General features: G+C 37.9%; 1 protein-coding gene across 1 annotated transcript; it reads right to left on the reverse strand.

The window, feature by feature from the left end:
- Window positions 1-13,655: 13,655 nt before the first annotated feature.
- Window positions 13,656-20,451, reverse strand: LOC148852043 (uncharacterized). The gene is made up of 8 exons (XM_088943261.1): window positions 20,317-20,451; window positions 19,834-20,208; window positions 17,437-17,928; window positions 17,098-17,244; window positions 15,148-15,273; window positions 15,025-15,072; window positions 14,421-14,860; window positions 13,656-14,343 (listed from the first exon to the last, which is right to left on the reverse strand). Exons 2-8 carry the CDS (start codon window positions 20,186-20,188, stop codon window positions 13,978-13,980), a joined length of 1,974 nt encoding a protein of 657 aa, XP_088799387.1. The 5' UTR covers window positions 20,189-20,208; window positions 20,317-20,451; the 3' UTR covers window positions 13,656-13,977.
- Between the last annotated feature and the right edge of the window lie 1,123 nt (window positions 20,452-21,574).

The raw sequence follows: 21,574 nt of genomic DNA on the forward strand, positions 1-21,574 counted from the left end.
ACGGCCAACAGACTACATAGGCGCCCTTACCGGTCGAGCCTTCCAAGGCTCCCGTATGAGCTGGCGACCTAAAGTTAGTAGTGCTGCCCCCGAAGGTCGAGCTCCTAGTAGCTTCTTGTAGGAGTGGGTGACCGGCATTACGAAGCTGATGCAGCACAATCATAGCTCGACACCTCACAGGCGAAGCCTACGGGCCACATTACTACTTAAGACCCGGTCGACTCTCCGGCACGGGCAAAGTAAAAAAAAAAGAGAGTAGACTACGAGTCACTCCCAAAGCCTACGGGCCACATTACTGCTTAAAACCCGGTCGCCTCTCTAGCACGGGAAAGTAAAAAAAGAGTAGACTACGAGTCACTCCCAAAGCCTACGGGCCACATTACTGCTTAAGGCCCGGTCGCCTCTCCGGCACGGGCAAAAGTCAAAGAAGAGTAGACTACGAGTCACTCCCAAAGCCTATGGGCTACACTATTGCTAAATATCCAGTCGCTTCCTCAGTAGGAGAAAATCAGCAAAAGTGAACTATAAGTTGCCCTAGAGCCTAAGGGCTACACTACTGAACTGGCGGAGACCCCCTCGTCTTACTGGCAGCTCGCCACATACAGGCAGCTCCCAAAGCCTAAGGAATTGGATCAACACTTACTAGCTCGTCGACTTACGGGCCAAAAGAAATCTACTCCCTTCACTGAGTTACTCTCAACTCGGGAGTGGGGGGCAATTGATGAGGGCAGATTTGGACCTCCAGTGAAATTGCAACACGTGGCACCTCGTGACAACTAGGCAAACACCCAGGCAACAACTTACCAAGTTGGTGTCCCCCCCGGACACCGGTCTGGCTGGCCTAGCGCGACCTGCACGCGGCCTACAGGTGGCCTGCACGCGGCCTGGAGCGGCCCGCGCGGCCTGGCGCAGCCTGCACGTGACCTGGCGTGGCATGCGCGCGACCTGGCGTGGCCTGTGCGCGGCCTGCGTGACCTGGCCGGATCAGCCTGCCACAGGCGCTGACCTGGCAACCTGGCCCGGACACAGGCGCCAACCTGGCAACCTAGCCCGGACACAGGCGCCGACCTAACAACCTGGCCCGGACACCGACCCGCCGACGGACACTGGCGCCGACCTGGCAACCTGGCCCGGACACCGACCTGCCGACTGACACAGGCGCCGACCTGGCAACCTGGCCCGGATGCCGACCCGCAGACGGACACAGCCGCCGACCTGGCAACCTGGCTCGGACACCGACCCGCCGACTGACACAGGCGCCGACCTGACAACCTGGCCCGGACACCGACCCGCCGACTGACACAGGCGCCGACCTGACAACCTGGCCCAGGCGCCGACCTGGCCACCTGACACAAGCGCCAGCCTGACAACCTCGAGGAGTTCATCACCGTACCCCGGTTCTGACGGGATATGATGTCTTATCGTTTGAAGGCTTTTCACCCACCTAACCCGCGAGGGCACCACTATATAAGGACTCCGACCCCCAAAGCCAAAGGGGAGGAAAAGGATAGTAACCCCCGCTCTCTAGCTCTCTCATTTCTCTCCAAGCCCTTTGTAATCAGAATGCTAACTTATGCATCGGAGAGTCCCCATCGGGAAAATACCCCCGGGTCCTCTGATTCAGTTCTCGCAGGTCCCTCAGCTCCCGCCGCCTACAAAGGAGAGAAAATCACCTCACGCGGAGGGTAGTCGGGTTGCGCTGCACCAGGGAGCTCCACCATCCTCTGAGTTGCAGGCCGCCTAGGAGCAAGTCAAGTGACAAGTCCACCAGGCAGTTCGCCACCAGGGAGTTCACCACCAGGCAGTTCGCCACCAGGCAGTTCGCCATCAGGCAGTTCGCCACCAGGGAGTTCACCACCAGGCAGTTCGCTACCAGGCAGTTTGCCACCAGGCAGTTCACCACCAAGCAGCTCGCCACCAGGCAGTTCGCCACCAGGCAGTTCGCCACCAGGCAGTTCGCCCCCAGGCAGTTCACCACCAGGTAGTTCGCCACCAGGCAATTCACCCCCAGGCAGTTCGCCACCAGGCAGTTCGCCACCAGACTGTTCGCCACCAGGGAGTTCACCACTAGGCAGTTCGCCATCAGGCAGTTCGCCACTAGGCAGTTCGCCACTAGGCAGTTCGCCACCAGGCAGTTTGCCCCCAGGCAGTTCTCCACCAGGCAGTTCGCTACCCGGCAGTTCGTCACTAAGTAGCTCATCACCAAGGCATGTCACCACCGGGTCAAATAACGAGGTATTTAGCCAAAAAATTTTATACATCACAAAAAATCGTACGTAACCAAAAACGGTTACATCAAATGATATCTACTATAGGAATTTTTTTTTTAGAAAAAGAGCCATCATCTAATGTTAGTCCTCATCATATCATATAGGACTGGTGAAGGCTTTGATTCTTTAAAAACTTTAGTTGGGTTTAGATTTTGCTGTCATAGTCTGATGGGTCATGTGATGAAGTCTTACAGCAGTAGTAGTGACGGCCACTAAAAGATGTAGAGGTGTCATAATCACTGCTCAAAGTGGAAAATCTGAAAATTATAAACCAAAATTGTTTGTTATAAATGGTTTTCATTGCATGAAAAACATGATACCAGACATTGAAAACTTAAAATCAATAAACCGGTAACCATTCAGGTTGGTTCTTATCAAAATTCATAGATTTTTCCTATGTCATATAATCCAAAAGATTTTCTTGATAAGAGAGAATTAGAAGATGGATCTATAAATGATTTATCAAATTCATTGGTCAAACAGCAACTTCATGTGTCTTACAATGAAATTGTAGTAGGTTGGAAGCTCAGGTGTTGTTTGATGTATCGTTAGTAAAGTTATTGTTTAGTATCTATATGTTCTAGACTTCTAATATTGTATATTTTAATTTTATGTTATCAATGTGTTTGTGGGATATAAGATATGTAAGAGTTTAAAAAATGTATACAAGCATACCACCATATTCATGTGTATCTAAAGTGTATTAATATTCAAGCTTTTCGATACAATACCCAATACTGATGTTTTGTGTTTGTGGGATATAAGATATGTAAGAGTTTTAAAAATGTATACAAGCATACCACCATATACATGTGTATCTAAAGTGTATCAATATCCAAGCTTAATCAATTTTCAGTTTTCAAAATGTATTACAAAAAAGGGAAAATTCCCAATTAGCACTATGTACTTTGGGCCTAGTGCCACTTTGGTCCCTAAACTTTAAAATGTGTCAATCCAGTACCTGCTGTTAACTAGCTTTTAACTAACTGTTAAAATGCCTTTGAAAATGACACAAATACCCTTTGAGTGTAATTTAATTTTTTTTATCAACCATTCAAACATTAACAAAAAATTAACAGTACTAAATCCTTGCCTCTTTTATTCAAGAAAGTTGGGGTCTCGAATTCCCATTGAGACGTGACCCCAACTTTCTTGAATAGAGGAAGAAATGATTTGGGATTGTTAATTTTTTATCAACGTTTGGATGGTTGATAAAGAAAATTAGATAACATTCAAAGGACATTTGTGTCTTTTTAAAATGCCACTTAACAGCTGGTTAACAGTTGGTTAATGGTAGGTACTAGATTGACACGTTTTAAAAGTTAGGATACTGAATTGTTGCATTTTAAAATTCGGAGACCAAGGTGGCACTACGTCCTAAGTATAGGGTACTAATCAGGAATTTTCCCTATAAAAAATGCAATTCATAAAAAACTGTGGATCGTATTGGTATTAGGTGGGTGGATTCAAAAACTGGATGTTATTAAATTAAAAATGAAGTAAAATAAGACCTAAAGCAGAAAAAAGTAAAATCCAAAAAAAAAAAAAACAAAATTTGCATTTTGTTCATTTGCACTTCCATACATTTGTACTAATGCAAATAAAATTGCACTAAAACCAAACACAGTATAAAGTTTTGTTTTGTTTTGTTTTTTGAATAAGGATATCATAGATGTACATAGTTTTAAATGTTCAAATGGGTTAAGATGGATGGATTTGATTGGGTTGGGTTATGTTGGGTTGCAACATGCATGTACATATAAAATAATGAAAATATATGAGTTATGAATGGAAGTGGCCAGTTGGTGGATGGGATGCCCAACCATTCATCCATGAAAATATAAATTTTCAAAATTGTTGTCAAGTAAAAATTATATGTTTTTTTTTCAAAACTATGAAAAAAGTGTAAAAAATTTATAGGAAATACTAAGAAAAGAATTGAGGGTTGAATTAATTAATATTTACAAAAATGACTACCTCCATTTTTAATTATTTTTTTTTTTGCATAATGTGACAACGGCCTTTTAAATCTGTGGACAACATAAACAAGTTGATGTAGCACTTGCGGTGATACATTATCCTCTGTTTTATGGATAATTTGGTTGCGAGTCATTTGATACATCATACAATATCATTTAACGTAGCAGATTTGGGAAAACTTTGTTTGTCGATTCCTGTTGTCCATCGAACTCCACATGACACGTGTTCTATACATAATCAGCAGGGTGGAACCATGATTTTTGTTTTAGGCCAAAATTTAAATATGATTATTTGAACATGAAGCCTAAATTGTAAAAATGCTAACAATTAAAATAAAATCCAATATATGATTCTAAATGCCAAAAATGCTTACAAGTAAAAATGCTAACATTTTTATTTAACTTTTGATGTTTTATATGTATTTTTCTTTTAAAAAAATGGGTTTCCTTGGTTTTGCCTTGTGGGCTAGGCAAGGGGGTAGGCTGGCTTTTTGTGTAGGGGTGATCATAGGCCAAATTGGGCTTTGCATTTATGTTAAGGGTTATAGCCTAGGCCCTGGCCCATTTCAAGCTTGTTTTTGGGCTTATGTCTTTTTTATATATAAAATATTACAATAGTTTATATTAAATGGTATATAGTATTTATATAAAATTATTTATACATTATATAAAATGTTATATATAATATAGTATAAGTATCATATAATGATCTTTATATATATAATATATAATATATCATAAAATAACATATATATACATATGTATACATTGTATATAAAACACGTATATTTAAATATATATGGGCTAGGCTAGGGTTGGACTTAAAGTATTATGCCTAGGCTTGGCCTTGAAATTTGTGGTATGCAGGCCAAGGTGGGGGCTAGGCATGAACACAAAACATAGGACCAAGCCTAGAATTTTCAGGTTGGGCTTGTGCTGGTCAGGCTGAAATGATCATCCTTAGTAGAGTGCTAGGGTAAATGGGCATTGGTAGTATGGGTCCTTGTGCACGATTGGTAGTATTGACCCTATTAGAGGTGTAAAGTGGGTCGTGTCATGCTTGCTCGCGGGCCATCAGGGGCCATGCCACCCTCCCCGGTGCAAATTTTGTGGGTCAGCCCGACACGGCCCATGGCCCAGGCTCGTGCGGGTTCGTGTTGTGCCGCGGGCCGAGCAAGCCCATGGGCCAAGCCTTGGCCTAAGTCGGGCCATGGACCGGGCCAAAGCTATTTTTGTCTATTTATTTAAAAAATTGAAAAAAACTTAAAATTTTAATTTTATATGAAATTTGATGTATACAGTTGCTAATCTATACAATAATTAAATAAATTAGTATAATAAAATTCAAAATAATTGTTTATTTTATTAATATATTATATACTATATATTATTATATAATTATAATTTATATAATATATAATATGTTATATATAAATATTATGTATATATATATATATATAATATAAATAGTATATATGGGCCACGGGTGGCATGACCCACTTGGTCGTGCCGTGCCATACCGGCCCATGAACTTCAAACCCCAGGCCTGGCACGGCATAGACCATTGTGTCGGGCCTGGCACGGCCAGACCATTGTGCCGGGCCTGGCACGGCACAGACCATTGTGTCGGGCCTGGCATGGCCCGTGGGCTGTCATGCTAGGCCGGTCCAAAGTCGTGCCGGGCTATGTCAGGGTGCGGGGGGCATGACCCAATTTACACCTCTAGACCCTATGGCTGTGTTTAGTTGCGATGCAAATAAATTTGCATTGATGCAAATCTATGACAGTGCAAATGGCTCGAGTGTAAATTCTGGCCTTTTTTATTTCAAACTTTATCTTATTTTGTTTGATTGCAGTACAAATGAAGTAAATTAAAACATGAAGAAAAATAAAATTAAACCCAAAATAAAATTAAATGAGAATTTGCATTTTTTCATTTGCACTCCCATGCATTTGTATTAATGCAAACAAAATTGTACTGCAATCAAACACAACCTATGTGCTTTGATAATAACAAATGCATTAAAAGTAATAATGTATTTGAAATTCAAGTGTGTAGACATCTCATGTGTTCTCCCTCATATGGAATGAGCATTGACAAAGGGTCTTTTCATTTGCACTGAAATCTGACATCTAAATGCCTTTAAAACTATAATAATTGCTTTAAGAGGTGTATTGGAGTTGGTGAACTTTTCTTGGTTTTGAAATTTGAATGTTGAGTTCTAAAAAATGGCAATAGATCATTTTAACTCTAGATATGACAAAGTTTGTTTTACTTTTAACAAACTAATTACCATTAATTAAATGAATATAAAATATCTAAAATAATAATATTATTATTATCATTAAGTTTATTAATAATTAATATTATGAATTAAAATAGTAATTAATGAATAATGAATAATTAAATATTAATTTCACAAATAATAATAATGATAGCTAATTATTACTTAATCAAATAATTATTTTTAAGGAATTGAGCATATAATATTTAATTCAAATAATGAAGTAATAACTAATTATACGAACAATAAAATAAAATAATAATTTCTAAATATTACTTAATTATTATTATTAATTAAAATAATAATTAAAATTTATTAGTTATATAATTAATTTAATAAATTAATTAAAAAGTATTTAGTTAATAATTAAAATAATGAATTATTTAATAATTTAATAGATAATAAAATAATTATGTAATTAAATAATACATAGATAATTAATAAAAGAAGAAAATAAAAAAACAATAATTTCTAAGTGTTATTATTTTCATTATTATCAACATCATCAACATCATCATTAAGGTTTACAAACCATAGTTGATCGAGTCAGTCAGACTATTCGGCCCAAACCCAATTAGGGTATTGGTTCTATTTCACCCCCAAATCACTTTTTTCCTAGAACACCTTTGGGCCAAAATTTTATAATTTTTTAAAACACTTTTTTCCTAGGCAATAGTATTTTGGGCCAAAATTTTCTTTTAAATTTTTTTTTTATTTTATAATTTTTTAAAACATCACAAGCTGATCAGTTTGGACCAAACAATCAAACCACTAACTCAGAAACTAGCGGTCAAAGCGGTTCCCATTTCAGGTCAACTTTTAAAACATTGATTATTATCTATTATTATTATTATTATTATTATTATTATTATTATTATTATTATTATTATTATTATTAGGATAAAAAACTTAAACATATCCTGAGTTTTTCAAATATACCTAAAGAGACCTTGTGCCACTGGACTTAATAATAATATATCCCCAATTAGTGAAACGTTTAGAATTGTTAATATGTGACAACCACATGACCCATTTTAATATTTAAAAAATCTATTTCGCCCTTTTATGCCCTAATATTCTACTAATTGCTAAGAATTTATGTAAACTAAACCTTGGTTGGAAGATATACCATGGCAGTGCTAGTGGTAGATGGCTGTTCCAATGACAGATGATAAAATACATGCGAAGATTCAACAGTAATTCCATGGCGAAAAAGTATATAGAACAAGACTGCTTCACATCTTTCCTCATTAAAAAGATGCAAATATGTCTTATATGTATTTAGCCAATCAAACTGAAATATCAGTTGGCCACCCAAATTCCGCATCAATAATCATAGGTGGTCCAGAAACTCTTCTACCTTATCATTACTTTTTAAATCAGTTTTACTCTCAGAAAGAGATATTTGGCAGGTTCACAATCACAAGCTTGGAATTTGGAAGCCCAGTCCAAGATTTGAGCTAATTGCCGAGAACCCAATAATCAAAATGGTCCCTTCGAAAAACTTGACCCAACTTATGTTGGGTCGTGCTCTTAGCCTATTTATGGGCCAGACTGGGTTTTGTTTTTTATTTTTATAACAGAAAATGATCAAGCCCAAACCGAGTTTGACCATCGGGCCTAGATCTCAAATTCAGGTCCAACCTTTATATAAAGCTTGTAGCCCAATGTAGACATATAAAGTCCTCCTTATTACCTACTGTATAATTTAATAAATTAATATATATTACATATTATTAATATTTATTTTTATTATATATAATATTATTGGACTGGGCTCAGGTTCGTGCTGAATTTATTTGAGAAAACTCAAGCTAAATCTGAAAAATAACCAAATCTGGTGCTTAGAGTTGAAACTCGGGCCCATAGACCTAACAATTTGACCAAACCGAATAAAAAAAATGGACCAGACTGGGCCAACCCATTGGTCTACCCAACTTCCTGACCCATGAACAGGTCCAGTCGTGTTGGCCCAGACTGGGCCAAAAAATAGGTGAACTATGTTAAAGGTGCATTCCAATTAGGATCAAGTAATGAATTCACAAACACCACTATAGCGAATAGACTTTTAGCTGTAATAGATGCAAGCATGAATTTTGATAAAGTATATGCTTTTTTTTTTTTTTATCAAAAGCCCACTTGAATGTAAATTTACTTCTTGATGTACTTTTACATCTTATTATCAATGTAAATATACATTAGTCTGTCATTTGTCAATGCATAGATGTAATGTTGTCAAACACAGGCAAAAGTGAGCCACAGTGCAAATTTACCCTAAACCAGGATTTATACTCCTTTTGCATAGTTTCCAAATGCAGCTTGAAGGTAAATATTTAAGCTCCTGCATTTTCTAGGATCAAAAGCACAAGCCCTCAAATTCCCCTCTCTGGTCAGGTCTTCTACTTTCGCACCCACTTGATCAAAGGCCATAAATGGTTGATTTCTAATGGTTGGGAGGTAGAAATTTTTAAAGACCCCACTGAGCTGATAGAGAAGCCCCTAAACTGGATCTTCGCTTGCAGCAAAGTTGCAATTCTCATCAGACATGATTGTCATGATTGGAATTTTCCCCTCCTAAGAACTCTTTTTGATGAAGGAGCTCATTCAGAAACTTCAACAAATTCGGATCCCAGACATTGGCTCTTCTATTAAAGACAAATTGGTTTGGACCCTCACCCCCACGGTAGGTTTACCTGTAATTCTGGATATAAGCTCATGCATCAGAATCTTCAAATGCTTCCTGGCTTTGCAATGGCCTTAGCTGGAAAAGTTTATGGAGAATGAATCTCTTAATCCCTCGAATTAAAATGTTTATTTGGCATTGCTGCAAATGTGCTCTTTCTGTCAATGTTGAACTTGATCGATCGCAGATCTGATTCTATTGATCCCTTATGCCCTCTCTTTTTGAAAGATAAAGAGACGGTCGTCCATCTTTTCTTTCAATGCCTGACTATCCAATCTCTCTGGTTTGCTTTATTGGGTATTCACACTCATCTTAATTAGTTTTACAATATCTCTCAATGGTTTGAACAGTTGATCCATTTGGTCGAAGCTCATGGGAACACTTCTTTTTTTTTCCAATTTTTGCAACTGGGGTCATTGCCATGTGCTTTATCTGAAAATCACGAAATAAGTTGGTATTTGAGAAACGCCCACTCAACTATTCTTTGATGGCTTAGTCTTCCAGCTAACACTCTCAAAATTAACACCAACAGAGCGTGGTGTAACTCGTGTACTACCATTCGTTTAGTCATCAGAGATCACTGTGGCTCTTTCATCCTTGGGAAGGCTCGTTACTTAAGCTGCTCCTCTCCATTCAGGCAGAGGCTCTTCCAATTCTGGAAGGACTTTGGTGTGCTATCTCTTTGGGTCTGGAATCAGTGCAAGTTGAAAGTGATGCAAAAATTTTAATGGATATTCTCATCTCACCTCTAACTTTGGCCCACCTGGATCTTCTCAATCTTGTTACAAACTAGCTCACGAAAGCTAACTTCATCAGGTCAATTGTATTGGGTGAGGCCCATTCTTTTGAATTCTTGATGTTCTTTTGTCCCTTATTCCTTTGCTAACAAGAAAAGTAAAAGGGAAAAATCATTTGTTGCCAAATGGATTGGATTATTCTATTCATCCAAACAAACTTTATCTCCTCTGACATTGCATTCTATTGCTGATTTTTATTTAGTAGGAGACACATGTTCCATAGGTCCTTGTGTTTCTTATGGACATATTTTTTTTTCTGAAATTGGAAAGAAAAAAGTTTAGCTTGGCTTGGCTTGGCTTTTGGAGGATAGTCTTATCTGAATTAGGTTTTGTATAAGTTCTTTTGTACATCTCTTCTTTTTAATAATTTTTTTTTTTATTTTACTTTCAAAAAAAGATTTGATCTTGATGGGGTTGGAAAAATTATGAAGAGAGAAAAACAAGGGGTCAACTAAATTATCAAAGGGTATTTTGATAACGAAGGTTTTATACTTGTATACTTTTCTTTCAAAAAAAAAAATAATAAGAGAGGCTTTAGTATTTATCAAAAACCTTATGAAAGGTTTTTAGTCTTTTACCCTTTTTCTAAGCTTTTATACTTGTATATTTTTCTTTATTTTAATAAACTTTTACCTTACCTTCTTCAAAGAAAAAAAAAAGAAAAATAAAAAAAGGTTAGGTTGGGTCATGGGTATCTTACACAAGTTATGTATTTCTCTCTCTCCTCTTCCAATTTTCTATGCTCTCTTTTCTCTCTCACCTCTCCTTTACATTTTTTCTCTGCTTCCGAATGTCTCTCCTCTTTCTTTCTCTTTCTCCTCTCTCCTTTTTCTCTCATGGATTATCTCTTCTCTTTCTCCTCCCCATTCCCCTTTTGTTCTCTATTGGGGTTTCTCTTTACCGTCAGAAGAGAAGAAAAATAGGGATTCCCTTTGGAGGATGAAGACTAGACATCCTACTATAAGAGAGGTCTCCACATTGGGTTTGTGAACATCAATCTACATCTCATCTTTGGATTTCCATCATTTCTTAGTTATGTTTTTCCATTGTTCACTTGTTTCCACTTGATAGTGAGATTATTTGTGCTAATCCAAGAGAGTTTATATCTTTTGCCCGTATGTCTCTAGTTGTTGCTAGAGGGAATATTGTATTCTACTAATCCTATTGATCAATGGTGGAAACTAGATATTTAGACTATGGTTCCATGGTTTATACATCTCATTGAGTAAACTCAATCCATTATCTCTACTGGAACTTCTTCTTGTTGATTTGCTCATAGACATCTTAAAACCCAACACTAGATCTCCTCCCTTACATATTTTCTCTATTTCCTTTCTCCTCTCTCCCTTTCTTGGTTATACTCTTTCTCTCTCTTCAAACTTTTTCTCCACTCACTTTTCTCTCTGTTTTTTTTTTTTTTTGTTTTTGTTTTTTTTTTATTAAAGGCAAGGTATAAATTTATTATGAAGAAAAAGAAAGAAGGTTACAAGGATATATTTAAGAGTAAGAACTCGGGCCCAAGACAATGGCACAAAACAACTGGGATGGCATAAAATCAAAACCATCAAAACTAAGACAACCTCAAACAAAGCCTCAAAGAAAATGCATCTAACCAATAAAAAGCCCAAGTTTGAACACCATGCCCAGACCCGATCCTACAAACAAAACAAGCCACACAAATCATGCAAGACCACAAGCACCCCAAATAAACGATTGTCAAAAGGAACAAAACTCGACCTAAAATTAACCAGCAATAACACCAACCAAAAAAACTAAAGATTATTTTCTCTCATTTCTCTTTCTCTCTCCTCTATTATTTTCTTTCTTTAGCTTTTAAATGAATCTCAATTTTTTTGTGTTGAACCAAATAGGACATGTGGCAAAATAGAAAAGCCAAAAGATTTTTATTTTTCAAAAAAGATTTATTTACATAGCTTTAAATTTTCAAATGGGTGGATTTGGTTTGGTTGGATTAAAATGGGTGTTTTCTTGGGTTACAACCAAATTAATAGATTTTTCTCTCATTTCTCTTTCTCCTTCCTTTATTTTCTTTTTTCTTTCTTTCTTTGGCATTTAAATGAATCTCAATTTTTGTGTGTGTTGAACCAAGTATTGACATGTGGAAAAATAGAAAAACCAAAATATTTTTCTCTTTCAATAAGGATTTATTTACATAGTTTATTAAATGTTCAAATGGATGGGTTGGTTTGGTTGGGCCCCAACCCATGTACATACAGAATATATGGGTCATCAATGAAAGTGGGTGCGTGGTTGGGGGATGGATTAGTCTTCAACATGAACCCCACCCAATCCAATTCATTGATTTTGCCACCCCGAGGTGTGGTGCAGTAGGATTTTTAAATTTTTGTTAAGTAGGAATAATATTTCTTTTACAAAGTATAAGAAAATGCAATAACTCCCCAGAAATCAAAATGAAAAACCTTGAATAAGATTAAATTAGGGCCCCGTTTGGTTCATGGAATAGGGGTTTGGAATTGGAACCGGAATGGACTATTCTGTTCCCAATTGTTTGGTTGGGTGGAATTAGATTCACATTCCCATTTCTGCTGGGATGGCATTCTTCCATTTGAGGGAATGATCATTTCCTGTCCTCCCTTGGGAATGAAATCCCATTACTGCTGATTCTGATTCTCATTTCCATTCCTGTCTGAACCAAACAGGCTATGGAAATGGACCATTCCGATTCTGATTCTGAAATATTTTGATTCTAATTACAATTTCGATTCCAACTGTAAACCAAATGGACCCTAAGAAATGAACCAAGGGTTGAATTGTCATGCCTACCACTTTTTTTTCTCCACCACTTTATTATTATTTTGTTCTTGCAAATATGACAATGATATTTTTAAATCTCCCATGGAATTCATGAAAATATAACAAATTAATGTAGCACATATGGAAATTAAACATTGAATCCTCTGTTTAATGGATAGTTTGGTTCAAAATCATCTAATATATGATTCCTTTGATGTTGTAGAAATATCTTTAATCTTGTATATAAAACCCATAATTAACTCTATTCGGAAGCCCATAAGTTAATACTTCATACATGATGAGTTAAAAGGCCCACCATTTTATTAATAATTATAGATTGATATTGTCCATCTGATTTACATTGTAATTTTGGAGTTTATAAATTATGCCAAAACGTTTTCCTACTAAATCCAAATAAGGCATCAAATTTGTCAACTGCAACCAACCAATCTGCTTGAATTTTTGCACAGATGATCTCTGAATTCCAATTAATTTCTATTTAAATAACTTGCAATTTTATGCAAAATTATATCTATGCATGGTCCTCGCAAGGAGAATGAAGATTGTTGTGAAGAGTTTAATTTCGGATGCCCAAGGGGCCGGATTTTGTTGAATGGACATTGATGGCTGATGAGGTTTTGGTGGAAACTCTTGATTCAAGGGTGAGAAACGGAAGGTCTGGAGTTCTCTCCAAATAAGGGTGTATTTAGGGAAGTCGTATGATTGTATCATTTGACTAAAAGATCTTATATTTCAGATAATTTTCAGCCATCTCTATTTCCAAATTATTTTTGCTATTCTAATACTAGCTTCTTGACGTGTCTAGCTTCATGACCTTAACCACAAGAGTAACAGCTCAAAAATTGCAAGTGTATACAAGTACAGCAAGAATTTCTATATTTCTCCCCCAAAAAACCTTCATCATGAAAGATAAGAAGTGAAGATGAAATGAATCTACTCCTAGTAACGAAATATTCCGGAACCATATGTATAAAACACCATGTCAATAAAGAGGGGAAACTGCAGAAAAGCAAATAGTGTTACTGGGACTACAGCAAGTGAAGTTAGGACAATGGAAATCAGTCGCAGTCTACTGCAAAGCATGATAAAAATGGTGGAGCAGAAGGTTGTCATCATGGCTGCTATAGAGAAGAAGAGCATTGCAAGCCCAATTATCAACTTTTGAGGCTAGGATTTGAGGAAATCATCCTCAGCATAGCGTGAAGTGAGGATAGACAAGAACATCAACATTGAGGTTGAAGAAGAGAAGAGCGCAAATGCATCAGATATCACAAAAACCATGAAAGACTTAGAAGTCACGAAAATGGGGTTTCCTGTATCACTTTGAATGCCTCCAGGCACAGTAAATGCTGCAGCGAACATTATTGTGATAATGAGGGCAGCTGCAACTGTGTATGATGTTGCTGTCTCCTTCATCCAGACTTCTCCTTTGGCAACTAAATCCTTATGTTCCTCAGAAAATAAGAGCTGGGGTTTCAGGCCGTGCGAGTTTTTCCATTCTCTGTACTTTGGAGGTGCCAACTTCTCCACAACCTGGAATTAATGATGAAAAAATGTTTAAGAAGACAGAAGTTTCTACCAACAAGAAAGAAAGAAATGTGCAGATCCACCTTGAACCATTGAAGCTCTCTCTGCAGTTGTAGAGCTGCACCAGAGACGCAGTTGAGTTGTTGAGGAGGTGCTAGCTTTGCAGCCAAATGCAAAATGTTGTTCAAGTAAATATCTCTATCAAATGTTCTGAGTGCTAAATGTCGGCCTGTTTTCTTCAGGTGGTTGAAAATCATCTCTTGTCGATTCAGCACAGCCACATGAAGTATACAACGGAGATTTGCATCTGGGTACTCAATCAAACGAGGATAATATTTAAAAGTCATTTCTAGAAATTCAACAATTCCAAACTCAGTAGCTGCGATTAGTGGTGGCCCAAGCAACTTCTCAACTTTGTGGTCATTTTTTACGGCCATTAGAACATTTTTAAAGAGGTGCTCGACAAGTTCGCGAGCTTGCAAATGCATCAGCTTGCTTTTGCGGACCGACTTAATACTTGGTACTGCAGTTAAAAACAGGTCGGAGCATAGTTAACTTTGTTAGCTAATTAACAAGAACAACAGATAAATAATGTAGCAAAGTAAGAGTAAAGCCAGAGAACTGGGATTAGTCATCAAAGATTTAGAAAACATTATATATAAGCAAATTAATGAACACCTTCTTTACCTATTCTTTGAAGAACAATCCAAAGTAGCTGATTAATGTAGCAAAGCACTGCAAATGAAAATGGATTAATATGGATTTGTTAATCATTTCAATGCATGCATACTGTAATATAATATAACTCACCTAAATGGGTACTGGATCTTTGGTGGGAACCAGTAATGGAGACTTGTTCTTCCTCCAGAGAATCTTCCTCATCCTTGTAGAATTTCTTGTCAGTATGGCTATGGGTAGGTAGTTCAACATGGACCCCTGTCAAATATATTGGGTGGTCAAAGCATTAAAAGGAGTTTTATTTATTTATTTATTGATTGATAGTAAATTAAAAATCAAATATAAAAAAGAAATAAGAGAAATTACAGGGACCTACAAGGGAAGGCCCACGGCCAAAACCAAAAGCCAGAAAAGAAAGAGGCACAAAAGAAAATCCCAAGCCCAAGGCCCAACCCAACCAAAAGCTATAGGACCCCCAAAACTCTCCAAACTAGGGAGATCTGCAGTTCCTTCCCCTTCCTCCTCTTCCTCACCTCTTGTACTCTTGCAACCTCTGGGACCTTTTACCAACACAACGAAGTACAAATCCCTCAAATCCTTATTAAATCCTGGAATACCACCAATGTAGTAGACTAGATCATCATCACTATCCATTAGATTGGAAGAATTTTAGTTGGTATTTGACAGTCTTTCGGTCTGCAGCAAGTTCAAAAGATCAAAAAATGGTCTTTTTCCGTTAGGTATCAGATCCAAAAACCCAAAAACAAGCATGCGGAAAGATCAAATAAGCTGAAAATTGGAGAGCTTCAAATGAAGCTTTGGTCTTTCTGCACTGAAAATAGCCTTTCCAACTGTTTTTTAACAGCCCAGTAGATATTGACCTGAACCCAACAGTCTGTTTAGAGACAAGACTCCGAAAATTCAGTGTGTTTTCTTGTCTATTGGGCTGTTGAAATATCTACTTAGAAGTACTTGCGAAACGTTAATCCATTGGACAATTCTGCTCAAGTACAACAAGTAAATTACCAGCAATTTCTTCTCAATCCCGAAAGAAAATACCGAGATCCCAAGCAAAATTTGCATAACTAGCTATACTTCCACTGTCACCGCTGCTACTTCAACCTGCTCCTTAATGAACCACACTCTTCACGCCTAGCTTCTTTTGGAAAATCTGTGACCTTACATATTCGCCCCACCCTGGAGTTTAAAGCCACCGGACCCTCTAAAACCACTCTGATCAGAAACAATTTCCCCGTCAAGCCCCTTCCACCTTAGAATATCTTTGTCGTCGACCCCTGCAGAACCTCCAAAGCATCACCTAGTTCGTTAAACGTTTCCCAGCTCAAAGCTGAAAGTGGTAGCCCAAACAATCTTAGGCTGCATTTGGCATTCCTTATTTTAAGGACTTATCTCCTTTTTGCTGTTAAAATGCTTCCATGATCAACACTGAGTTTTTAACTGCAAGAGGGAAATAAGTCCTTAAAACAAGGAATGCCAAATGCAGACTTAGCTACCATTTCTGATAACAGTTCGAAGCAAAAACCTTATCACTTTCAGGTGACCACGGAGTCAGAGAGAGTCGTCTTCCCTTGGTTGTCTTTTGCATCTCCACGCTGACTCTGCCCACCATTCCAATTTCATCGCCTCTGTAGGAGAGCATCTTCCATGCATCAACCCAACCATGGCAAAACCCTGAGGCTCAGTTTGTAAGGAGTACAAATGCAAATTTGTAGAGTACAAAACCTTGTGTTTTGTATCTATTTACGCTGTACATATTTTCATTTGTACTGCTTCCAAACTGAGCCTGAGTACCGCCTATTCCCTTCTCCCCCATCCACACTTTAATCTTTGTTTATCACTTTCTCTACTACTTTCTTATTCTGTTATAACAAAGGGCGAAGACAGAAAAGCGGTGATGGTGTTATATTTTCAAATGGGGAATTAGGAGGAGATCATCAAAGAGAGCGAATACAAGCAGTGAGCACATATGCACATGCGTCTTTATATGCTCAGAGAAGCATGAAATAAGCAGGTAAGTAACAAACACAATGCAAATTAAGATTGGGAAAGGAATATACTTACATGAATAGATTTGCCTATGCCAAAATCCAAGCCGGTTTCTGCTTTTGAATGCATAAGGTTTTCTTGCCAGAAAATCCAACGCCGTTTCCCCATTGACATGAGTACTGGCTACTTCTGGGCAGCGATGCAAAAGATCCAAAGCCATGCCTAAAATTGCAAAGGCATAAACTAGAATAATATAAATCTGGGTCTACTTGGGTTCAAAATTCGCAGTGAGAAGGGGAGTCAGTAGCAGTAGTTAGTCATTTGAACTCTGCAGATCGAATAGGGGTGGAAATGGAGATTATGAGGAGCTCAGAGCTTTAGTCATGTAAAGATGGAGAGTTAGAGGTGGCTTACCATAGCAATCAGCAGCAATCAAGTGAACAAGAAGTGCTGCAGAGTCTTCTATAGTTGAATTTAGACATGCATCTGTAGCACAACCATAGAGATATTGCAGTACATCCTTTCTGCAGAAATTTGCAGCTGAAAGGAGTGGGGTGATTCCATTGAAGTCACGGATATGGAACAATCCAGGGTTCTTTTCCAGCATTGCCTCCGCCATCTTTCTGGTCCCTCCTTCAGTGACAAGGTGAAAAGCAGTAGAACCAACAAGGTTCGGTATTGCCAGTTTCTCTGGTGGTAAGATCTTCACCAACTCTACCACAAAATTAGTGTTTCCAAAGAAAGCGGCAACGTGAAGAGCAGTTTTCGACCAGTTATCAATACCGGCAGTCAATGCTTCCGGGTGCTTGTCAATGAACCGTTTGGCCGTTTTCCAGTCACCATAGAAAGCAGCATTATATAAGATCCGATATTTGCTCAAGCTTTCACCACCATCATCACCTAGCACTGCAAATAATGTATATATATACTCAATCTCTTTCATCCATACATATTTTAGAAGATAGAACTGAGCCCAGTTGTTCTTGGTATTGAGCCTATCAGAATAAGCAAATTAATCTTCAAAACCCAAGTTCCTCCCTACAGGTTCATATGGCATTGGTGAAAGAGGCAAATGGGTTTGCTAATTTCAATTTTGGATTGGATCAAATCAGTATAGCAGATTGAGTTTGGATTTGGATTGGATTGGGTTAACACCCAATTAATTGACAGCTCTTGGGGCTTGGTTGGATACAGACCCAACCTCTGGCATTCTTTTCAGGATGGCAGCTATGGGTTACGTTCTCGCATTAATAGCAGACTCCCCAATGAAGAAGACATGCTAGACATCAAATCAAAGCAGATCATTCTGGTATTTTGTACTCAAAGAAACAAACGGCTATGCAAGAATGGTTTATTAATTGTGGTCAAAATCAGAAGGTAGGTTGAAACCAAATGTGATACTACCATTCGAGTATTTTATTGGCGTCACAATCGAAAATGCTGTGGCCATTTTTGCAGCTTTTTTTGGTAAATTGCAAATTAGTATCTTTACTTTGGGGGGTTAGTTCCAATTTACTATTGGGATTTCAAAATTTGCCATTGCACTACCTAAATTCTCGAAATTGACAATTTAGTATATGCTGTTAGTAGTCTGTCAGTTCTCACGTGACTACATGTGTCACTTAAATTTTTTAAAAATGCCAAAATTACCTTTTTAATACTTTTGACATCATTTTACCTCAAATTTCTTCCCCGGCGACGGTAAGAATTATTTGTCTTCTCCAGCAACAACTACACAGTCTAACCCCCTTGTTATGGATTGAGTAACAGAAAAAAGGATTACAACAATGGTGGTCTAAATCTCTCTTCTCCGGCAACAACATCATCTTCTCTGGCAATGTTTTTCCATCTAGTTTCTCTGGCAGGAAACACTGGTTCTTCGGCATAAAAGTTAGGGCAAAAAGTGAACAATTAATGGTGCCAAATAGGCCGGGCTCGGGCCGGGATTTTACTCTTTATTAACAGAAAAATGTTAGGCCCGTGCCTGAGCCCGGCCCGACCAATGGGCCTACAATTTGGGCCCGAGCCCGGCCCTGATAAAAAGCTCGAAGCCCAAAACCCGAAGCCCGATCTAATAAAAGAAATTCAAATTTTTCCCTATTCAAATGAACATTATCTATTTTAATTCAGATGTTTTTTTCCCCTATTTAAATGAACAATGGGCCTACAAGTGAATCAACAACTTTTAAAATAAAAAAAATTATTCAAATGGACATCACATAGGGTTTTTACTTAGGTTTAACTATAGGTCGGGCCGTGTTGGACTCGGACTGGCTATTTTGGCAAAGCCTGAGCCCGGCTTGAATTTTATGCGGGCCGGGCTTTTTGGCCTGAGGTTAAGCCCGCGGGCCAAAACCTGTTCAAGCCTGTCCGGGGGCCAAGCTGGCCCGTCGAGCCACCCGACCCATGAACAGGTCTAGTGCCAAATCAGAGTGAAAAGTGATTTAAACATAGTTATTTTGGCCATTTCAAAATTATGCTTCTCTCACCTATTCAAAACTTGAAGGGGCATTTGTGTCCTTTCACGCACCATTTGAGGTCATTCACGATTTTGGACCAAACTAGCAGTTTTTGACAGTCAAGTATTGCAATGGTAAGTTTTCAAATTTGATACCAAAGTGAGATTAACCCCAATGTCCAGGGTACTAAGGCTGCATTTGGCATTTCTTATTTTGAAGACTTATTTCCTTTTTTGCAGTTAAACATTGAATTTTTTACAGAAAAAAATAAATAAGTCCTTAAATTAAAATAAGGAATGCCAAATGCAGCCTAATTAATCTTTAATTTGCCCTTTAAACTATGTGGCCTTACCTTCCTTCATCTTCTGAGATTGAGAAGAAAGTGTCTCTGTAATTTTCCTACTCCTGCCCCATGCTGACATGCACTCATTAGCCAAACATTTCCATGCTTCTCTGGCTGAACTCAACTTCTTGACATGGGAAAACATATCGGTTCCACATGAAATTTGGATCGCATGCAGAGCTTTACTATTCTTTTCTCTCCAGGCTGCATAACTTGGATCATCAGTAGGTGGTTCACGTTCTGTTTCATCAACAATGCCCCAGAGGTTTTTTCCCACCAAATAGTTTTTCATCAAAATTTTCCAGTCGTCGTAGTTATCGTACGTCAGAACTTCACGAACCATGGCTTTTGACAGCGATGACATGGTGGCTTTTCTCCAAAAAGCTGAGGAAATTGGAGCAGTTGATGATCAAGAATATCAAATAAATTAAAAACAAGAAGAACAAGAAATTAAGACAAGATGGTGACAATAAAAGCTTCGAGACGCTTTACCAGCAGATAGGTTTCACTACTGTCTAAAGTTTCTTTTGCTTGTGTAGAAATGCAAGCTTGGATGGCTATCGGAGTCGGTTCCAAATTATGTAGAACTGAAAAGCTCAGCTGGTTGATAGTTAAGAAAGATGCAGTATTTATAGCCTGAAGCAAGATGCTTTTGAGGGAGTGAAGGAATAAAGGCAATTTGAAAGCTGTTACTAGCAATTAGGTGCCTTCTGTTTATTCCATCTAGAGTAGCGTAAAAATGAGGGCGTTCTTATCATTAAGAGCCATTTGATGCCCTCTTGAAACGTGAAAGGAATTCGAATTGAAACCCACCATTGCAAGGCATCCATCCTTCTAGGATTCCATTCAACAAAGTTTTAACAGAGATTGAATGACCACAATTGCATATTTTCAATTTGAGAAGTATAATTTATTGGGTACAAGAAGGAAAAGGGAAATAACTTCGAATTTCTAAGAGTGACATAGTAAAGTTGACATTGATGCCATTGAACGAAGATAAGTAAATTACTCATGCTGTGATAGAAAATAAGGGTCTGTTTGGTTTATAGTTGGAATTGGAATTGAAATTTTTTGGAATCGGAATTGGAATGGTCCATTCCCATAGTTTTTTTTGGTTTAGACAGGAATTAGAATAAGAATTAAAATCCGTAGGAATGGAATTTCATTCCTAAGGGGGGTGTGCAGGGAATGGCCATTCCCTCAAATGGGGGAATGTCATTCTAACAAGAATGGGAATGGGATTCCGATTCTGTCCAATCAAACAGTTAGAATCAAAATGGTCTATTTCAATTCCAATTCAAGACCCCTTTCCTGCAAACCAAGCAAACCCTAAGAATATAATTAACTTTTAATAACCTATCTACATCTATTGTTGAAAAGATGTGTTGAATTCAAGACTCCCATAGTCAATCTCATCTTTGTCTATGTAGCTCGTCCTGATCACTTTGGTACAAGGTTGGTGTTATTCAGGAGTTAAAAGAAAACCAACCCTAGAATTAGAATTATTAGATTATGATGTGAAGTGATTGAATTGGTGGAAGTGAGGGATTTCAGTAATACTGAATTTGTTTTCCTACGTTTCTGCTAGTAAATACTTAGTGGATTTCAGTATTTTATAAAAATTTATGTATCATAATAAATAATAAAAACTTGGTGGATTCATTATTTTTCAACTTAGAGATATAACTTGTAGTTTGTACCAATGTTTTCAGTTGATTAAAACAGTCAGATAGACATATCATCTAAACAA

The sequence above is a fragment of the Nelumbo lutea genome, chromosome 5 (assembly GCF_056320005.1).
Source record: "Nelumbo lutea isolate HS-2025 chromosome 5, American lotus-T2T, whole genome shotgun sequence".
Taxonomy (NCBI): domain Eukaryota; kingdom Viridiplantae; phylum Streptophyta; class Magnoliopsida; order Proteales; family Nelumbonaceae; genus Nelumbo; species Nelumbo lutea.